The sequence below is a fragment of the Schistocerca americana genome, chromosome 5 (genome assembly GCF_021461395.2).
Source record: "Schistocerca americana isolate TAMUIC-IGC-003095 chromosome 5, iqSchAmer2.1, whole genome shotgun sequence".
Lineage (NCBI taxonomy): Eukaryota > Metazoa > Arthropoda > Insecta > Orthoptera > Acrididae > Schistocerca > Schistocerca americana.
Window position 1 is genome coordinate 682593794 of NC_060123.1, and position 22199 is coordinate 682615992.

Here is a 22199-nt window from a genome sequence, read left to right on the forward strand (position 1 = left end):
CCATGATATATATAAATGATAATTATATTATTATAGGTAACGAGCTGCTTGACTTTTTTTCTTTTCGGGGTTCTCTGCATTGCAATGTGTGAGTAATACCATGGGCTCTAAAATGCATATCTTAAGAGCTATGAGGCCTTCTTTAGCTTCGGTGTTGGGAAGTAAATTTGTTCTACTGCATGCTCTTTGCTTTCCATATTTTGAGAGGTGATGGGGTAGACCAAAACAAGGAAAAAAGTCCAGTAAACATGGATTTTAAAGTGCATACCTGAAGAGCTGTGAGCACTTGTTCATCTACATATACATCAATACTCCGCAAGCCACCCGACAGTGTATGGCGGAGGGTACTTCTGGTACCATTGACTGCCACCCTTTTTTCCTGTTCTGTTCGTGAATGGCACATGGGAAGAATTATTGTCGGTAAACTTTTATATTTGCTCTAATTTCTCAAATTTTTTCATTGTGGTTATTTCATTAGATGTATGTGGCAGGAAGTGATATACTGTCAGACTCTTCCCATAAGGTAGTCTCTCAAAATTTCATTAGTAAACTTCTTCATTGTGCGCAACACCTCTCTTGTAGTGTCTGCCACAAGAGATTGTGCAGCAGCTCTGCAGTGCTCTCACAACAACTAAATGAGCCCTTCATGGAATCTTGTCTCTCTCTCTCTCTCTCTCTCTCTCTCTCTCTCTCTCTCTCTCTATGATGTGTTTGGCATTGCTGAAGGCACAGCACAGAATACCATCATCTCTTCCATTGGATTCAGTGACCCCATACACAAAGTATATATTGGCCACCACAGACCACAGTTCCCTTATAACAAAAGGCTCAAAAAATATCCCTCAACAGTCTCAAATTTTTCTTCGTGGAGTTCGGGTTAACTCTACAGGGACTGATGGCAGCATTCCAGAGACAGAAAAGTGTAAGTATGTTATTTCCTGTTGGACAAAGCATTCAACACTGTAAGTGAGTACAACTGATATATAAATATCTGTCTGTTTACAGCGTGTTCAATATGTGTCTGACCACTGCCTTCTGGGGTTTGCAGCTAAAGAGAATAATGGACCATATCAATACTAAGTTCACAGAGCACTGACAGACCTAAATGTAAACAAGATCCCCTGGAGTAGATGACATTTCCTCAGTATTACTAAGAGAGAAAGCCATGACAAAATTATTCCACCTGATATGCAAGATAAATGAGACACGCAAAGTATGCTCAGACTTCAAGAAGAATGTAATAACTCCAGTTTCACAGAAGGAAGATGCTGACAGGTGTGAACACTGCCAGATCATCAGTTTAATAAGTCAGGGTTGCAAAACACTGACACGAATTATTTACAGAAGAATGGAAAAACTGGTGGAAGCAACCATAGTGTAAGATCAGTTTGGGGAGAAATATAGGAAAATGTGAGGCAATACTGACTCTATGACTTCGTAACTGCTCTTTCGTCCAACAACGTGCGTTTCTTATGGCCGTTTCATTTCGACTGACAATTGAACTAAGGTTTATTTCAAATATAGCCATAAGGTCGTGTCTTATTCTTAGCGCATATAACTGAGATAGTCTTTTACAAAATACAACCATACACAATGACTTGCCGATGCGTGCGGATACGTTGTGTTGACAAAGTACAGACAAATTTCAGAGAAAAACTTCTTTCCCAGTTTTCATTTGCTTGTCCAACAGTTTAGTCAATAATTATCTCCAAAGATTTTGTCTGTAAGAATGATGTTTGCAAAGACGCACGTGTATGTCCAAGCTCACGTGCAAAGGAATGTATAGCGCTTCCTGCCAAGGCCCGAGATAGTACACAGTGTTCCCATAGCTAGTACCCTAGTTTCCTTGGTTCGCAGCTGAAAATTTTCGGGTATTTTGTACCAGATGTGCTTCATTCAGACGAAAAGGCCCCATGAAAACTGTATAATGCTTTCAATTTACGTGCGAATTATTTAATTTTATGCGCCCACCACTTGTCGTTTATGAATTACATACATAAAAGTACATGTAGCTGCATAAATATGTTTTGCGTTAAATATGGTTTAGCACTTTTGGATTCCCTTCAGCGCTATGTGTACTGTGTCCGATTTTCCGAAAACATCGAAACGTCAAGATGAACGTTTGCCTTTACGCAGTAGTAACCCAGTGAAGGTAGGAGCTGCACGGAGACCAAACTGGAAGGGAATAACAACCAGTAACTGCGAACAACTATGAGGAAAACGTAAGTCACCGTCGCCACAGTTGCACAAGATAATAAGCAGCCAACACATAACGCTTGATGGTTTTTCACAATAAGCTGAAAATGAGCAAACGACTGACACCCACAGATCGCCAAAAATAGACCAGGTGCAATAAAACGAATGCGTAAAGACAAACCTAAGACGTGTTCTTACAGAACGCGATCTTGTAAATCACATTCCATGCAGCTCCGAAGATAGAACTTACAAATCCACAACAGTCCTTCCTTCAGTGATTGTGTACGTCTCGCTTGGATTTTGTGAGGATCGATGTTAGCACGTTATTACATAGACATAACAACAACATTAACGTAAAACAAACTAAATACGTACAATTTTTTTGCTGCTTTTGCGCAAAGCTTACTGATGGAGATCAGCACTATGTACTTCAAAAACAGGCTGACGTCCTCGAATGTCCCGTTTCTGCCTTACATTAATGATTCACAATTAATGTGTTGTCAGCGACAAGTGTAGTCTTTTACTTGTAAAAACCATGGTTGTAGTTGCTTGCACCGGAAATTTTCAGATGTTCATAAAATATTTCATTCATTTCTCAATAGCCATCTGCAGGCCATTTGAATTCCTTTAAATCAGTGTAAGGCCGTCAGCTTAAAAATGTCTTTTTAATACCAAGAAATGACTGAGCTGTATGTGTTTACCTCAAAAATTCAGCTACAAATACCATCGTCAATGTTGATATTAAATACGTTGGGTGATCAGTTACGTAATTGTCTTTCTCCTTTATTCATTGACACTGAGTCTGTACGTTTTGCGGCTAGGTCTAACACAAATAAAGTGTTTTCGAATATGCTCTGAATCATTAATGTTAGATGTAAGGGGTATTTTCTACACGACATTATATTCAATATTTATCAACGCTTGACGTAAAGGAAAAATACAATCATTAATCGAACGACCGACTATATGTTAAATACTTACGCAACATTGTAACAGCAGATGAAACCTAGCTTTATTCGTATGTGCCATGAATGAATCTGTATTCAATTGTTTGAATGTTCCAAGACGAAACGAAACCAACAAAAGTGGTTCATTTGCGAGGTCCTTGCAACAAAATGATCGCTTCTTTTTTTTAAAAAAAATCATCGATAAGATCATAAAAAAAATCTAAAACGTCTCATCATTCTTCATTATAGCAATGTCTGCTGTCACACAGCAAATAAAACAATTGACCATTTGGCAGAGAAAAACGTTGAGTTAATGACTTATTGTTCGTGCTGGCCTTATTTACTACGTAACGGTTTCTTTCTCTCCCATACATCAAACAATAAATGCTAGGCAGCGAATTTCATTACGTCAAGTAGCTGCTTCGTCAGTCCAAACATTAGAGAGGAAAACAAAAGTGTTTCTAGAATCTCCTCTCCTCTTCGCTCCTCTATTCTCTCCTCCTCTATCGTCCTCTCCTAGTTTATCCTCTCTTCTCCTGCCCTCTTCCTCCTCTCCTCTTCTCCTTTACCGGTCTCTCATCTACTCTATTCTCCTCTCCTCTACTGTTCGTTTGTCTCCTCAGTCCTTTATTTGTACTATAATCTGCTCTACTCTCTCCTCCTCAGCTCTCCTCTACCCTCCTCTCTCCTCTCCTCTTCTCCATCCTCCTTTCCTCTGTTCTGCTCTGTTCTAGTTTCAACACCTTACCTCTAGACTCATCTACTATCTTCTCCTCCTCCTCTCCTTTACTGTATCTTCCTCCCCTCTGTATTCCTGTTCCCTTGGCTAGCATTGCTGCCTCTGCATCGTGGGATCCTGGGTTTGATTCCCGGTCGGGTTGGGGTTTTTTTTTTTTACCTGGGGACTGGGTATTTGTGTTGCCATCATCATCATCATCATCATCATCATTCGTGACAATGGCAAGACTGGATAGCGTAAAAATTGGGCTATGTAAAAATTGAGACCTTTTATGGGCACTGATGAACACGCAGTTGAGTACCTCACAACCAAACATCATCATCTCCTTTGCCCTCCCCTATTTTCCTCTCCTTTTGTTTCTTCTCCTCTCTCCTAGTCTCCTTTTCTTTCTTCTTCACTCCATCCTTCTCTCCTTCGTTATGTCCTTTTGCAGTCTCCTGTCTTCTCCTCTCATTTCCTTTCCTCTGCTCCATCCTCCTCTCCTCTATGCTCTTTTGCTCTAGTTTCAACTCCTCTAGTCTCCTTTACCCCTTCTCCTCTCCTCTACCTTACTCTTCTCTCTTCTACACTATCCTCCTCTCTTCTACTGCATACAGAACTCCTTTCCCCTGTGTGCTCTACCCTTCTGTCCTCTACTCTTCTTTTATCCTCCTCTCCTATCCTCTAGTTTCCACTCCTCTCCTCCAGTTCCTTCTAATCTTCTCCCCTCTAATGTATCTTCCTCTCTTCTATTCAGTCCTCATCTCCTCTGCTCCATACTCTTCTCCTCTACCCATTCGTACTCACCACTGTTCTCCTTTTCTAAACTCATCTCGTCTCATCTCCTGTCCTCTCCACTACTTTAGTCTGTCTTTCTCTCCTGTATCCTCGTCTTCTCAACTCTATACTCCTCTCCTTTATTCTGAGTTCCTCCTCTACTCTCCTTTGCTCTCGTCTTCTCTCCTGAACGGTCCTGTTCTCCCACTTCTTCTCTTCTTGTACTCTGAGAAACAAAACCTTCGAAAAGATTCCTTTCCTGGTTTTCGTATTAACTTAGCAGGCGCCTCTCGTATGAACTTATCACGGGAGTAAGCTGGAGTTGTTGTCGTTGGGTGTCTCAGGTACTGGACGCGGGCCAAGCAGCTGTCTGCACTGTTCCGGGACCGCCCCCGGCCGCCGCTGGAGGAGGCGGCGTACTGGGTGGAGTACGTGGCCCGGCACCAGGGGGCGCCGCACATGCGGTCTGCCGCGCTGGACCTGTCCTGGTACCAGTACCTGCTGCTGGACGTCGTCGCCTTCGTCGCCCTGGCCGCCGCCACTGCGCTGGCCGTGCTCTGGGTCCTCTGCAGAAAGCTGATCTCTCTGGCGCTGCCGCCCACGAGGGGCCCGCGCAAGGCGAAAGCGTCGTGAGGAACTGCACAGCTGGCTCCAAGACGTCACGTACCGTGAGGAGCAGAAGACTAGTTCACCGGTGTGCGGACATTTGCCACGATTTTACCTGCTCCGAAGGGTTGGGTCCCTTGCCTCCTCCTCCTCCTCCTCCTCCTCATGGCTTACTGAGCCTTTCCGCTGTTTCACTTTACTTAGAACCAGAACCTCTTTGGATTTTCTGCCACATTTATAGAGAGTGTTTCGTTGTGGAAACTATTAAATGCATCTCGTATTGAAATCCGCACCAAATTTCGAGCCTCAGTAAAACTTCGCCAATCTTGGAGATTTCGCGTTCGTCTAAATTATACTTGCCTTTTTCGGTGCTCTTGCATCAGCTTTCTGTCGTGTTTTGTGTACAATGGGGGTCAGTTCCGTCTCTTATTAATTTATTTGGTATGAATCTCTCGAGTGCTGTTTATACATTTCTTTGAACTTAAGCCACATATGGTCTTCACTTACATAGTTTGGAAGGATTGGAGACTGTCTCTTAGAAAGACGTCAACCGAATTTTTAGTTGCTTTTATAAATAGACATAGTTCGCGTTTAGTTTTGGTGAACTTCTTTGTTACGGAAATGAGCCTCGCTACGACTGTGTGTTCACTAATCCCTGTATCCGTCGTGATGCTCAGGATTATTTGTGGCTAAGAGGTCAAGTGTGTTTTCGTAACCATTTACAATTTGAATGGCCTCGTGAACTAATTGTTCAAAATAATTTTTTAAAAAAGCATTTAGAACAATTACGGAAGTTTTTTTTCTATATACAATAGGATCTGAAAATTTTTGTCAACATATGGAAGGTAGATTGAAGTCACTGCCAGCTATAATTGCATGAGTGGGGTACCTATTTGTGATGAGACTCAAGTGTTCTTTGAACTGTTCAGCAACTGTTTCATCTGAGACCGGGGGTCGGTAGAAGGAGCCAGTTATTAATTTATTCTGGTTATCGAATATAACCTCTGCCCATACTAAGTCACAGGAACTGTCTGCTTCAATGTCGCTTGTGAGCTGGAACACACATTACATTATTTTTCTTTAATTTGTGATTTTTGTTTCTGTTGTAGTGCGGGTCATTACAATTACGGCTTTTCCCTCCAAAACCTAGGATGCTTTTTCTGTGACCCTGTAAACATCAGAGCTAAACAATGTAGAACAACATTCTGTATTACTTCATTTCCTTATCTCTAACATTTTAAAACTGTATGTCGACTTTAGATGACATGTCAATCATAGATGATCTTATCTCTATTTAGTGAACGTATTTTCAGTCATGTTTTGAACATTGTCCAGCTACACTTTACAAACTAATGTTTCGCCGCAAGGGATATCGCATTTTAGAGAGTAAATTAATCTGGAGTATGTCGTTCTTCTTTTCAAACATTCACATACCTATTTCTACTTTCCTTATTGTCTTTTGGGCATACAGTTGTAGTAATTAAAGTAAGCACAAATGCAGTGATCAAAAAGAAATGATTAGTGTACATTCGCATTCTCATTACATCGTTCCTTTCTTGTTGCTCTCATGGCGATGGACTGTTTTTATCCAAATCAGTAAGCGTGAAAGAAAGCTACCGTACAGACGGAGGGGTCTATATTTATACTTGGCAGAATTAATTAAATACTGACATAATGGTCGGTATTGCTTTCGTTTCCCAAAAGTTATAAATATTTCTATTTCGGAAAATAAGCTCTGAATGTGGCCAAGATGTTGAAGAAGAAGGTCCCTTACGTACTGGTTGTATCGAGTAAGATGTGGAGACGTCGGTTTGAAAGCGGACAGAAGTAGTACGAGGAAGGGCGTCCCTTACCTGAGGGATCGCTACCTGGCGAAGGGGCAAGTGTGGCAAATGTCCGGCGTGGCAAATGTCCGGCATTTAGTTCATCAGCTGCCGTGCTATATTTTTTTCTATTTATTTTCAATCCACGACCGCACACAAATAACCGCATCTTTGTTTAGGTTGTTCAGAACAGTATTTTTGTCGTCAACATACATTACCTCACACATCACTCGCCTTCAGCACGGGGTTAAGTTTACCCATAAGAGCTATGCATTTTTGGAGTGTCATTACAAAGCTAATGCAGACAGGTCCATTCAGATGTACCTTGGAATCTGTATACGCATTTCAAGGGCAACTTCACAATTTGTATCCGATATGTGGAATGGACATGACACTGCAGTGCACACTGCAAGGGCCTTTCGCTGGTTTGTGGCAAGTGTCACAGCTAAGAGGTCGCTATTCCTTTGTTATATGAATAGAAGGAACAACGACCACAATTTTTTTTTTTTTTTTTAGATTTTGTGCTGCACTTTATTGTAGTGCCGAAACGGCTTCGTAGTACCCCGATAAGTTTCCCAAAACCACGAAATTAGGAGCTACAACATGCAGAAAATTAAGTATTTACATCATAAGCATGTTCATTACTATTTTCTTGATCTTTTTTAGTCGCTTTCTCTTGTAGGCAATCACAAAGTAGTATTCAACATTTTAACGGGTTTATTTGTCGCATTTTACTACATTAAAAATAAATATCAAGTAAAAGGAAGAGTTGAATAAGTATACAAAATCCATCTAACATTGAAAAAGAAAAATACACTTCATTTTCTTGTACAGACACTCTCACATAGAAGTGAATTTTGCACTATTTTCTTGCAGTAACTTGGTGGCTTGCAAAGTTCGTTGTTTATAAGCATATCACGTTGAGCGGCAGGCGAGTCGTCTTCTGCCAGTGGCGTTATCCAGATGCGGTGTCGTGCGGCGCGGGGTCGTATGTACGGACTTTTTACATTTATTCCAAGTACTGACCATATTATTTTACACGAGGTAATAAATTTCGGTTTATGATGATTAACTTGAAGGCCTAGAAAATAATAAGACAGAGGCGTTCAATCTCTTCGAGCCAGCGACGTCAACTGGCGCTTGTCTGCACGCATATCTGTCGTCGCTGCACCTTCGTCTGTTAAAGTGTTGTACAAAGTCAACATGACAGTTCGAATAGTTTGTATTTCATACTCACATTCTTACATAAAACGACGAGCCTTTTTGGCTTGTTACTTTCTGACCGTATCACATTTATATGTCGCTGAAAGATTGTTTGGATTGTGATATTTCTTACTACTTTGTAGAACTTCAAAATGGTCGTCATACATTGTAATTGACTACATGGCGATTGGAATAAAAATAAAAGAGCTTTCTTAGGATAACTGCAAATTTTGTTGCGTTTCGTGTTTTCTACAAATGTATAATTGCGAATGTGGACTGAAAGTAAATGGAAATATTTTCAGATCTCTTGGACATCACAACGATCTCATCGCTCGTAAAAATGTTGGACTAGGTGAGAAAGAGATGGACGTTGATGGAACGGGAAACGTAGCTGCGAATCAATGCAGATACTCAGGGTTGACGAAACAAACGTGTAAAACCGGGGTTTGTTGTACTGGTCTTCAGTCCTGAGACTGGTTTGATGCAGCTCGCCGTGCTACTCTATCCTGTGCAAGTTTCTTCATCTCCCAGTACTTACTGCAACCTACATCCTTCTGAATCTGCTTAGTGTATTCATCTCTTGGTCTCCCTCTACAATTTTTACCCTCCACGCTGCCCTCCAATGCTAAATTTGTGATCCCTTGATGCCTCAGAACCTTCTTCTTGTCAAGTTGTGCCACAAACTCCTCTTCTCCCCAATTCTATTCAATACCTCCTCATTAGTTATGTGATCTACCCATATAATCTTCAGCATTCTTCTGTAGTACCACGTTTCGAAAGCTTCTATTCTCTTTTTAACAACTTTATCATTCACTCGTTCACATATTTCTCTTCTTCTCAAAATATTATGGAACCTTTTCATTTGTGCAGACTTCCACATATTTTGTGTAATCCTTAGAAATGTTGCACAAATTGCTCCATAAATAATGTAAATCTCATTTTGGAAATATTTATTAAAATGATATTAATTCCAGGCGATTGTCTCCACAAAGGGAGGCCCTAAGCCACCGGGGGGACATTCAGGCACTGTACGAACCAGAATTTTCTTCTTAGTAACAGTTCACACCATCTCCATCTAACGGAACCGACACATCGAGGTATTCTTGATGCAAAGACATTAAGTTCTTGAGGGTCTGTGTGGATCAACAGTCTGCCCCGAACACTAAAGATGTGACCAGATGTGACGATTGATTAAATTACCATTTTTGATGTTAGCGTTAACAAATTATTTGTATTCAGACATTTGAATAAACTTGATTTCCGTATACCAACACCTCAGTTTTCGTAAAAATGTGGGTCTTCCACTCACTTGTCTCGAAAATAAAGGCCGTAAATAAGTATTCTGATACGTTAGAAAACACCTACATATTTAAATACATATACCCGGGTCTAACTTTCAAATAGCTAAAGTCGTTAACTCCTTCGTCCATTTTCTTCAGTGCATTTGTCTAATTTGTCTAAATAAGGCCCGAGAGACAATTTGCGTAGCAGTCCATTGCTGAAGAATTTGCAGTTTGCGTAATATTCAGTGCCTGTGTAAACGTACGTGCAATCTTTCGGATGGCGAATCGGACTTCTGACTACGTGTTCTAGTAAGCCCGCCCGGCTAGCCGCGCGGTCGAACACGCTGCTTCCCCAGCGGGAAGGCGTGCCGGTCACCGAACCACACAATAACCATGGGTTCGGTGTGGGGCGGCGGTGGGGTGAGTGGACTGCTGTGGCCTGTTGTGGGGTTGTGAACCGCTGAGGGCTACGGTGGGGACGGAGCCTCTCCGTCGTTTCTATGTCGCTGGTTTAATACACACATACACACGTGTTCTTGTCACACAAACTGTTGTGCCAAAAACTCTTAAGAGAACAAATCACGTAACTTGAACACGAAAATAACTCCATTTCCAGTAAAAATGACATATGATGGACACGAGATGATGACAACAGGCCATGGCTGAGTATTTTTGGAAAGTAAGTAGTACTGTGTAACGGAAGTGGTGAGTGGTACACACTTTTATTTTTAGAAAGCAAATAAATGGTTCAAATGGCTCTGAGCACTATGGGACTTAACATCTGAGAACATCAGTCCCCTAGAACTTAGAACTACTTAAACCAAACTAACCTAAGGACATCACACACATCCAAGCCCGAAGTAGGATTAGACCCTGCGACCGTAGCGGTCACGCCGTTCCAGACCAAAGCGCCTAGAACCGCACGGCCACACATGCCTGGTTTAGAATGCAGTTCGATACATTGAATAAAGTCACCATCCGATCCAATAACATTTTATCACACAACAAAAAGTCTGATATTCATTTAGATTAATATAGATGGTATGAAGTATAATTTGGTCGAATTCAAATGTAAAAACGTTTAATGGTAAGCTGTTTCATACCAAAGCTTGCAATTCTAAAAATGTGTCATACAAATTTTATGATTTTGATAAACATCCATAGTCATTTTCGTTAGGTAGTATTATTCAGTTACCTAGGATCACCTACAACGTTTATATTGTCAGTTATGGAGAGTACTAATTACACATAAAAAGTATTTGCTTTTATGAATCGAGTTTAAACAGCATCTTTGTATAGCAGAGAAAATTGCTAGTCTCTTTATCTTTGGGACACTTCTTACGTAGTTCTTGTGAGAAGGGAAATGTACTTCAAGCTATACTGTGCCAATGGAAAACATCAAGAAAACTACGAAGAGGAGAAAGAAGGTAAGTAACAGCAATCTTACAAGTCTTGTGCGCTATTCGGCTATACAACGATAGTTCACCACTCTTTTTTATCTTCTCAATGTGTTCAGAATTACTCACGCAGACCGCGCCAGTGTTCACCATTGAGGCTCTTCGAACAATTTGAAATGTTACATTAGTCCCGTTGCAGGAGAACAGGATAGACTGCATTGTCATTCACATACTAATGTTCCCTTGCTGAAAACTGTCACTGGCCCTCGATGCAGAAGTTGTTTACCCTATTCACATATTCTGTCGTGGTTGGGGATATCGTGTATCTCTCTTTTGTCCCAGTATTAGAAAATTAATTCTGTATTCAGTGGTATTCAAATCAAACTGATGAGCCGCTTGGTCAGGGAGATCAGCCACAAGCTCAACGGACGAACTGTGAGTCACCCACAGTAAACAGCAGTCAGTTCGCTGTGGAGCGCTGCAGCTGGTGTTGAACCGGTACCAGGCGGTCGTGCGACCCTCCACCGACAACTGATGTTGCAGGGGAGTGCTGTGAACGCATCAGTCGGCTGTGTGTAAGTACACTACTGGCCATTAAAATTGCTACACCACGAAGATTTGCTACAGACGCGAAATTTAACCGACAAGAAGAAGATGCTGTGATATGCAAATAGTTAGCTTTTCAGAGCATTCACACAAAGTTGGCGCCGGTGGAGACACCTACAACGTGCTCACATGAGGAAAGTTTCCAACCGATTTCTCATACACAAACAGCAGTTGACCGGCGTTGCCTGGTGAAACGTTGTTGTGATGCCCAGTGTAAGGATGAGAAATGCGTACCATCACGTTTCTGACTTTGATAAAGGTCGGATTGTAGCCTATCGCGATTGCGGTTAATCGAATCGCGACATTGCTGCTCACATTGGTCGAGATCCAATTACTGTTAGCAGAATATGGAATCGGTGGGTTCAGGAGGGTAATTCGGAACGCCGTGCTGGATCCCAATGGCCTCGTATCACTAGCAGTCGAAATGACAGACATCTTATCCGCATGGCTGTAACGGATCGTGCAGTCACGTCTCGATTCCTGAGTCAACAGATGCGGACGTTTGCAAGACAACAACCATCTGCACGAACATTTTTGACGACTTTTGCAGCAGTATGGTCTATCAGCTCGGAGACCATGGCTGCGGTTACCCTCGACGCTGCATCACAGACAGGAGCGCCTGCGATGGTGTACTCAACAACGAACCTGGGTGCACGAATGGCAAAACGTCATTTTTCGGGTGAATCCGGGTTCTGTTTACAGCATCATGATGGTCGCATCCGTGTTTGGCGACATCGCGGTGAACGCACATTGGAAGCGTGTATTCGTCATCGCCATATTGGTGTATCGTCCGGCGTGATGGTATGGGGTGCCATTTGTTACACGTCTCGGTCACCTCTTGTTCGCATTGACGGCACTTTGAACATTGCGCGCTACATTTCAGACGGGTTATGACCCGTGGCTCCATCCTTCATTCGATCTCTGCGAAACCCTACATTTCAGCAGGATAATTCACGACCGCATGTTGCAGGTCCTGTAAGCGCCTTTGTGGATACAGAAAATGTTCGAATGCTGCCCTGGCCAGCACATTCCCCAGATTTCTCACCACTTGAAAACGTCTGGAAATGGTGGCCGAGCAACTGGCTCGTCACAATACGCCAGTCACCACTCTTGATGAACTGTGGTATCGTGTTGAAGCTGCATGGGCAGCTGTACCTTTACACGCCATCCGAGCTCTGTTGGACTCAATGCTCAGGCGTATTAAGGCCATTATTACGGCCAGATGTGGTTGTTCTGGGTACTGATTTCTCAGGATGTATGCACCCAAATTGCGTGAAAATGTAATCACATGTCAGTTCTAGTATAATATATACGTCCAATGAATACCCGTTTATCATCTGCATTTCTTCTTGGAGTAGCAATTTTAATGGCCAGTAGTGTAATAAGAGTGAGATGGATGTGCTTGCAGACTTGACAGAATGGCAGGAAACAGCTCTCATGTTTGGACGTGACCTGGGATACACCGTGAAAACAGTTCCCCTATTTTTGATGTATCAACGTGAACCGTCCAAACTGTCTACAGCGAACGGTGTGCCACTCGTAGCCGCGACACGCCGTCGTTGAGGCACTCACTCAGACAGACAGGGGCTGTAGACCGAACTGTCACGTCTTGTCAGTGACAAACGGATTGAAACGAAAATCACCTCTATAGATATCAACATCGGTTTTGGAAACAGAGATCGTACTGCTCGCTCTGTTCCTCCGTGACGTCTATAGCGCTGTGGACAACGGGGCTCAGGTTGATACCGTGATCCTTGACTTGAGGAAAGCAGTCGACGCCGCCCCGCACTGTTGTTTTGTGAAAAAAATACGAGCTTACCGAGTATCGGACCAAATTTGCGACTGGTTTCAAGCCTTACTTGCAGACAGAACTGAGCACGTCGCTCTTAACGGAACAAAACCGACAGATGTAAAGAGAAATCCAAAGCACCCAAGAAAGCGTCATAGAACAGTTTCTGTTTTCAACGTAAAAGTTGACCTAATAAAGGTTTCAGTTCCAAAACGCTGTAGAAAGACAACATTTGCACAGAATGACGCCAAATTTGAAAAGCACTTTACTAATGCAAGGGGAAACGTCACGAAAAAATAATTACCAGTAAATGAAAAGATGGCGCTGTAAGCGTGTTAACGTAGTTGCGATCGGCTGGGGTCATCTATATATCGCAGATGAATCACAACACGACACGTATGGTTTCAGTTGGCCATTCCACCATCCGTACTGTTCAATGTACAGTATCATGGAACCAAAAAAAAAAAAAAAGAAAAAGAAAGGCAAACCGTCATGATGGAACACAAAAAACAAACCAAAAATTTTACCAACAGATGGCGCTGTGAGCGCCTTAACGAAGATGGGATCTGCTACAAATGACAACTGACGGCTATGGCTAGAGTTAAACATCAGACCGTCCGCACTGTTCAGTGTGCGTGACTGCAGAAGTTCGGCGGCCAACAGCTGTGGCACTTTAGGCACGCCCATTCACCGCGGCAAAATCGTACCACATCGGATGCGAAAAATCTGTTTTTATTTTTGCTTAGGCTGAAAACCGCACGAAAATGAAAGCAACATTGGTTTTTAACTCCCCCCGAGCTAGAAACCGCATAATTAGCAAACTAACGTCGGTGTCTAATTGTCAGAGAGTGGTGCAAGACATGTTCCATATGCTGTCCAACGTTTTCTGCCAGAAGGTGAAATCGAGAAACGGCATGTTTTCAGATACACCGTAGCCAGAAGTCACAGGGATCAAGATAATCTGCACGGCCAGGCTATAGGGAAATGACGGCTGATAATTCTAGCATTTCCGAAATGCTTCTGGAGAGGGTTGATAAATGGCGCAGCAACCGGCGGTTGGTCCTGAAAGTGAATAAAGGTAAGCCATTGGGCATACAGAGGAAAAGAAAGCGACTGTTGTACAATTGTACTAGTGATGAGAAACTTCGGAAACAGTATCTCTCCTAAACTATCTAAGAATAACTATACGGAGCGACCCTAAAAGGAATGACCACAGAGCAAACCGTCTGAAAAGCAGATACCGGGTAGAAGGCACTTGTTCGACCGATTCTTGAGTATTGTTCAAAAATCTGGTACCGTTACCAGATAGGACTGATAGAAGAGCTAGTGAAGATACAATGAAGAGCGCCGTGTTTCGACACGGGTTCGTTTATTCGGTGTGAGAGCTTTACAGGCATGCTCAACGAACTCCGTTGACAGACGTTACAAGATAGGCGTTGTGCATCACGGAGAGATCTACTGCTGAAATTTCTAGAGAAGGAAAGAGTCGGACAACGTATTACTTCCTCCCACATACATCTCACGCAATGATCACGACGAGAAAATGTTAGAAATAAGAGCTGATACAGAGGCTTACCGACGATTATTTTTCGCAAGCGCCATTCTCGAGTCTAACAAGGAAAGAAGCATCAGTTAGTAGTACCAGAAGTACCCCCCGCCACACACCGTTAGGTGGCCTGTCGAGTATGATGTAGATATAGACGAAGAAGTTGAACAGTAACTGCCAGTAATTACAGGTCCGTCTAAACTATTTTCCGAACAAACATTGCAATGAACATTTGGAATCGGGTACCTCACAATGGCTGCTTGCGGATGATGCAAAGGGTATAGTTGACGTCGGAGGTGGTTCTGAAAAGTTCTGTGGGTGTATTTCGCACCATTAACTGGTCCATCACATTCAGGTTATAGGGTACGTAAAGCAGAATGTTAACTTCAGTATTAGGGGTGAACAAAGTTTTGCCCTCTGTTCTACATGTTCATGGTAACTACTGTGCCGACACTCCCATCTTCCAACATGAAAACAGCTGTATCACAGGGCTGTACGCGTTCGTTCCGTTTTGACGAAGTGAGGCACCCGATTTCATATCGAATGGCCTGCTAAATTGTTCCATTTCAATCGCACAGAAAATATTTGGGACTGTCTGAAACGGTAGGTGAAAAGCAGGGATCAACATCCCTACAGTCTGGCACCGCTACGGGATCTCGTCATCAGTTATTTTCTTCAGCTGGATATGGCTTACCTAATGTGACATGTGGACGCTACACCTCAGTACACTTCTACAGGATGTCCAGGCTAAAAATACAATCAAATGCATATAACTAGGGTACTGGACATGCCATGCTTCTGGGTAAATATGCAGTAGATAGAGACACACTCTCCAAGATATCATCCTAACCGTCTCATGGCCAGCGCTGAATCGTACGATGTATGCGCACAAATGTTTACTGTGCAATATGCAGACGTACTTCTTACAGTCGCCACAGTAGCACACTTCGTTTTGAACTGTTGCAAATTTTACATGTACTCCTACATACTATAAACAAATATTGTTTTCTTTATGCTAGGACCTACACCCATCGAGCTTGGCTTGATCATACACAAATTTCTGTAGAGTTCACGTCCGTAATATCTTACATGAGTGTGAAACGGCGTCAGTCGTCATAAAGTATAGAGCCGCATGAAGGAGATGATGGAGAGAACAGTGATGAAAGTTATTAAATGTCTACCCATGGTTCGTCCAGCACAGTACAGTCGACCAGGTATGAGACCTCTTTCAGACCTATGTACTTACAAATGTGGAGTGGATTGTGTCTACTCATTTCAGTTGTGTATAGAAAAAACTATATGGAAGTATCTGGAAAAAAATGTGAACTTCAGATTGATAGTACTTAAGACATTCTGATATACAGGATGTGTGGTTAGAGGTATATAAAAACGTTTCTTTATATTTCAGTACCTATTGAGGTTTATAACTTCTTTTGACCAACACTGTACACAGGAGTTCAAAGATTTCTGGGCATGGTGGTATAGTTCAATGTGGGCACCTTTTTTTGCATGTTAATAAGCATGACAGGTATTACGGCCCCTGCTGCGGCGCAAATGCGTTGTCTCAAATCTACCAGATCGCGAAAATTCTTTCTGTAAGCAATGTACTTGATAAATGCCTAAGCACTCAAATCCAGCGGAGAAAGATCGGAGGTCGCGCGGTAGCGTTCTCGCTTCCCATGCCCGGGTTCCAGGGCTCGATTCCCGGCTGGGTCAGGGATTTTCTCTGCCTCGTGATGACTGGGTGTTGTGTGATGTCCTTATGTTAGTTAGGTTTAAGTAGTTCTAAGTTCTAGGGGACTGATAACCATAGATGTTAAGTCCCATAGTGCTCGGAGCCATTTGAACCATTTTTGAAGAAAGATCGGAAGACCGATGGGGCATGCAATGGGACCCCCAGGCTCCTTTCGAGTCAACGCTCAGTATACGTCTCACGCGGACGTGCGGTAGCACTCCGTCGACAGTCGAGTGGGGCATCATCCTGCTCGAAAATGATGTCGGGAGGCTGCTGTTGAACTGCATAGTTAGCTGACATCTCGATACAAATGTACCCCGTCACTGTACACTCCATTAAAAAATGGAACAATCACAGCATGTTGATGTAATCCCAACGACACATCAACTTTTGGTGTGTCCTTTTCGTACTCAGTCACTTTTGGTGGAGACTCGCTTCCCCATTTTCGATAGTTCTATCGGCTAACTTTGCCACAGACGTGGAAGCCAGATTCATCAATGAAGAACACTGCATTGAAGAAGTCGCTGTGTTCGTCTGTAAAATGCAACATTTCAACAGCAAAATCACATAACGTGCGGTGATTCTCAGGCATAATGTGGTGCAAAAGTTGAGGGCGTTTGTGTACAATACGCACCTTCGAACGGGGACCGACTACTTCCCTACTGGCTTTCTTTGATTGGTTTACTTGTGCTTCTAGCGAATGCTTCCCGCACAGGTTCCACGGTGCGATTTAGAAATTTTCTAGCATTTGAAATGAAACATCCCGTTTCTCGAAGAGTTTTGTCTCCCTGTTAACTGGATTCACACGTGGGAGGATCGACGTTCCATTCCTTTCTCGCACGCGCTGAACACGTGTCACAGATTTTAACTCTGCCAACCGTAGCGTATATGTACTTTCCTTCCAACCAACACACGGGATTTCACTTCGCGAGAGGAAATTTTACACCACTGCAGGAGAGGGTGCCTTCCATTTTAGGGCACCTCAGATAACAGGTACGCATTGTGCCGAAAGATTTATGGCATCTATAATAAGGGCGTGTCATGAGCTGCTGGTGATAATTGAAAATGGAAACCTCAGCAGCTGCTAAGCACGTAGATCTCGTAAAGTCGGCAGCACCTCATCGCGTACGGTTACGAATGAAAACGCGGCACGGCTGTCTCCCATTTCAGTACTTGTGCACGGCAGTAAACCCCAGATACGTGAGTTTTATGGAACCGTTCTTTATTGGAGGACCTTCCGTCCAAGTAGCTGCCGGAAATTACAAAAATTCTCATTTACCAGCGCCAGACTGGCGGTGTTCATCCGTGACGTCATCACGGCCGTCAGCTATCACGCGCCATTCTGGCCATTCACCCTCACACTGCAGTGCAGGTTCACTGGCGAGTACCGATCTCAGGCCAGTGATGCTTCTGATACATGAAACCATTTTGATTACGAACTTTACAGAAATGATTTGGATCACAAACTGCATGATATGCAGATAATGAGGCTGTCAGGTAGAAGATGACACAAATGTCTTCCGGGCTATTTCGGGAGACGAAAAATGCTGATCACCATACGGCCTATTTCTGAATAACTTCTGCGTCTACATATTCAGGGTGTAAACTAGAGTTTTTTGCAACATACCACAGCGGAAGTCGAGAGGAACAGTTTGATATGGGGTTCTTGTCATCCATCAAGTCGGGAAACTACCGGAAATTGGCCTACAAAGACCACCTGAGCTACAGCGCATGCGCAGTGTCCTAGGTTCCAAACATTGTCTTACTCTCTGCGCCCACGCTATTGGTCCAAGAGAATAACTGAATTATTTCAATTTTGTACCGGGGAACATTTCGCTAGAGGCGCTAGTTTTAGAGCTGTTCAAGAAAAACAAATTTCACGCGTACCTCCACCACCACGCTGTTTCTCATGGCACTCCTGCATACTGCCTTTCAAAACCTAGCGACTGCACAAATTGTTTCTCACGTTCGACCTTTTTTGGCCTTCATTCGCTGGACTACAAAGCTACGGGTTTGATCGCCTACTTCATTCACGTTATTAATTTAAACTTTCCCACGAGGCAACAAACTTGGCTTTGATGGCCACTTTTACACGTTTTTCTGGAATAACTCGCATCGTCTAGCGAAAATATGTCCCAATGCAAAATTAAACTACGTTACATTTCCTACTAAAAACGTCCTATTCAATTTTTCTCTTGGACTAGTAGTTTGCGCAAGTCCTGTAGCGTAGATGATTTTCGTAAGCCAATTTGTGACAGTTCTCCGACTTGATGGACCACAAGTGTTTGATATCAAAACGTTCGCCTCGACTTCCTCTACATCTTCAGTTGTCACTTTTCACATCATACAGATATCTTATCTAAATCATTTTGTAGTTCGTTTTGGCCGTCTGATGACTTTGCAAGAGGGTAAATAACAGCATCGTTTGCAAACAATCTAAGAGGGCTACTTAGATTTTCTCCTATGTCGTTAATATAGTTCAGGAAAAATAGAGGCCTATAATAGTTGGGGAACGCCGGATATTAGACCCTACTTCTGTTTTACTCGATGACTTTCCGTCTATTACTACGAACTATGGCCTGTCTGACAGAAAATCACCAATCCAGTCGCAAAACCGAGGCGATATTCCATAGGCATTGGTTAGAAGACCCTCGTGAGGAACGACGTCGACAGCCTTCTGGAAATCTAAAAATATGGAATCAATTTATCCCCTTTCTATAGCACTCATTGCTTCATGAGTATAAAGCGCTAGTTGTCTTTCACAAGATCGATATTTTCTGGATCCGCGCTGACTGTGTGTCAATAAATCGTTTCCTTCGAGGTACTTCATAATGTTCGAACACAGTATATGTTCCAAAACTGTACTGCACATCGACGTAGTCTGCAACACTGTGGTACGCTTTAAACAATTATCGTGTACAGTACGTAATATCTCTAAGTTCTTGGTTTATCTGTTGTGGTTCCTTCGCGTTTTCACTTTACAATCGCGTCTCCGCCATTCCATCTGTGCGGTTTCACAGGGGCTGAAACGTCCCTGACGGATCTGTTACTCAGATGACATCCAATGATTAGGCTCCTGAGCTACCCATTGTGCTGTTACAAAAAATGGTTCAAATGGCTCTGAGCACTATGGGACTCAACTGCTGAGCTCATTAGTCCCCTAGAACTTAGAACTAGTTAAACCTAACTAACCTAAGGACATCACAAACATCCATGCCCGAGGCAGGATTCGAACCTGCGACCGTGGCGGTCTTGCGGTTCCAGACTGCAGCGCCTTTAACCGCACGGCCACTTCGGCCGGCGTGTGCTGTTACAGCTTCAGTATTTTCAACCCAGTACTCCACTCTCGCTCCTCATTTTGTACTGACGGTTCCTCTTCTTGAGACATCCAGCGTTCAATTCTGTCTTACACAGGGGTGTCCGGACGTTTCTGATTAGTTAGTGTATGCTGTAGAATCGTATAACAAACGGACGCCAGCGGTCTACGTCTGTTATTCTATGGATCCGGTTTTTCACGTTTTGTATGAACACAAGTGACATTCGCTCTTTCACTGTCACAAGTGTCCAAGAGACTCTTTATACACTGAAGCACCAAAAGAAACTGGTATAGGCATGTGTATTCAAATACACAGATACGTAAACGGGCAGAACACGGAGCTGCGGTCGGAAACGCCTAAGCAAGACAAGTGTCTGCTGCAGTTGTTAGATCGGTTACATTGCTACAGTGGGGGGCTATTAAGATTTAAGTGAGTTTAAACGTTATGTTATAGTCTGCGCACGAGCGATGGGGCACAGCATCTCCGAGATAGCAATGACGTGGAGATTTTCGCTTACGATCCTTTCACGAGTCTACCGTGAATATCTGGAATCCGGTAAAACATCAAATCTCCGCCATCGCTGCTGCCGGAAAAAGATCCTTCAACATGACAAAAGTGCAACCCTTCTGCAAATTGCTGTTTTTTTCAGTGCTGGGCTATCAAAAACTCTCAGCGTGCGAATCGTTTAACGAAACATCAGCTCGTAATCCTAACACTATCATCCCATAGCAACTGACTGCGACACATCATCATAGACGTTTAGTTTTTCAGGCGGTAGTGTTGGTCGGCTTCTGTTTGCTACTCATAAACGACGTCGAATCCGCTGTGATCACAAACTCCTTGTGTCACAAAATACAAGTAATATCACGTTATTTATAGGAAAATATCAAAATAATATAAAAAATAACTGTTCATAATAAACTACAAAGGCTTCACTGTCAATTGCAACCATGACAACTATAATCAGACGAAACTAAAACATATTCCAAACAACATGCGGAACAGTTAAATACGATGTGAAAGGAGAAACAAGAAAAGAAATACGTCTTAGATTTTACACAGTTATGGGTCTCCCAGTATTTCTGTATCTTAGATCAATTAGAGGTCATGCACTACTACAATGTAGTCAGACAATAGCTTAACAGTTCAAAAACCAATGAGAAAATAATTTACACAACAAGGAAGTAGAAGGAGCATTTAATTAACATGGGAGATATAACACAGAAAAAGGAAATAGATTACAAGCCAATGTGTTGAAGGAGTACAGGAAAACTATAAAGAAACCAATTTTGAGAAATGGAACGAAACATATGGCCTAAAATGCCTTGAAAGGGTAGAAGTAGAAGATGAACACCGCCCCTCCTCATGAACGTCCTTAACAGAAATCTTATTAATAGTATGATCTCATTCAGAAGGAAAAATCATAAGATCACCACACATAAAACCGAGTTGTACATAGATAAGAACAGTTTTGCTGGTCTCGTTATAATTGGCTTTTGTTCAGAACTGAAATATTGGAATGATGAATCCCCATATTTTCAAATATAAATTGAAAGGCTGCCTTCATTCTAAAACACTTTTTTTTATTCTATACTAATGAGTCCTGCAGTAGTTTAGAGCCTTGCACGCAAATGTCTTGTTTGTTAATCTGCTACTGCAACTCTTTTTCTGCGTCATTTAATTTTGTAATGTTCGTTTTTGAGTTTTAAAGTGTTCATAAGCTTTCGGGAATTAAATAGACGCTTTTACGAAGACCAAGTAGCTTCTGACACATGGTCCCACGCTACCTCATTAAGTAAAAACTAAATCGAAGCCGTCTTTCACTTTTTTCATTCATCTGACTTTTGCGAATGCGGTTCAAGAAATAACGCATGAGGATCGATTCTCACTCAATGTATGGGTATGCGTCCTTGGCGATAGATTGCTAGGACCTTACGTGCTACCAAAAAATGTTCAAATGTGTGTGAAATCTTATGGGAGTTAACTGCTAAGGTAATCAGTCCCTAAGCTTACACACTACTTAACCTAAATTATCCTAAGGACAAACACAAACACCCATGCCCGAGGGAGGACTCGAACCTCCGCCTGGACCAGCCGCACAGTCCATGACTGCAGCGCCTGAGACCGCTCGGCTAATCGCGCGTGCCTCTCACGAGCTACCACAGAGGCTGACTGGGGCTCGTTATCAGCACTTCCTGAGGGACGTACTGCCTATATTGCTGGGGGATTCGCCATGTCGGGACAGATTACAGAATG

At 42.7% G+C, this 22199-nt stretch overlaps 1 protein-coding gene across 2 annotated transcripts in view; it reads left to right on the forward strand.

Annotated features, from left to right (window-relative positions):
* The window catches only part of LOC124615543 (UDP-glucosyltransferase 2-like), an 87581-nt gene extending 82126 nt beyond the window's left edge, over window positions 1–5455 (forward strand). For both annotated transcript variants that reach the window (XM_047143514.1, XM_047143515.1), the window contains exon 7: window positions 4983–5455. In XM_047143514.1, coding sequence (XP_046999470.1) covers window positions 4983–5271 — 289 coding nt within the window. In that variant the 3' untranslated portion in view covers window positions 5272–5455. The remainder of the gene's footprint in view (window positions 1–4982) is intronic.
* Window positions 5456–22199: the final 16744 nt, after the last annotated feature.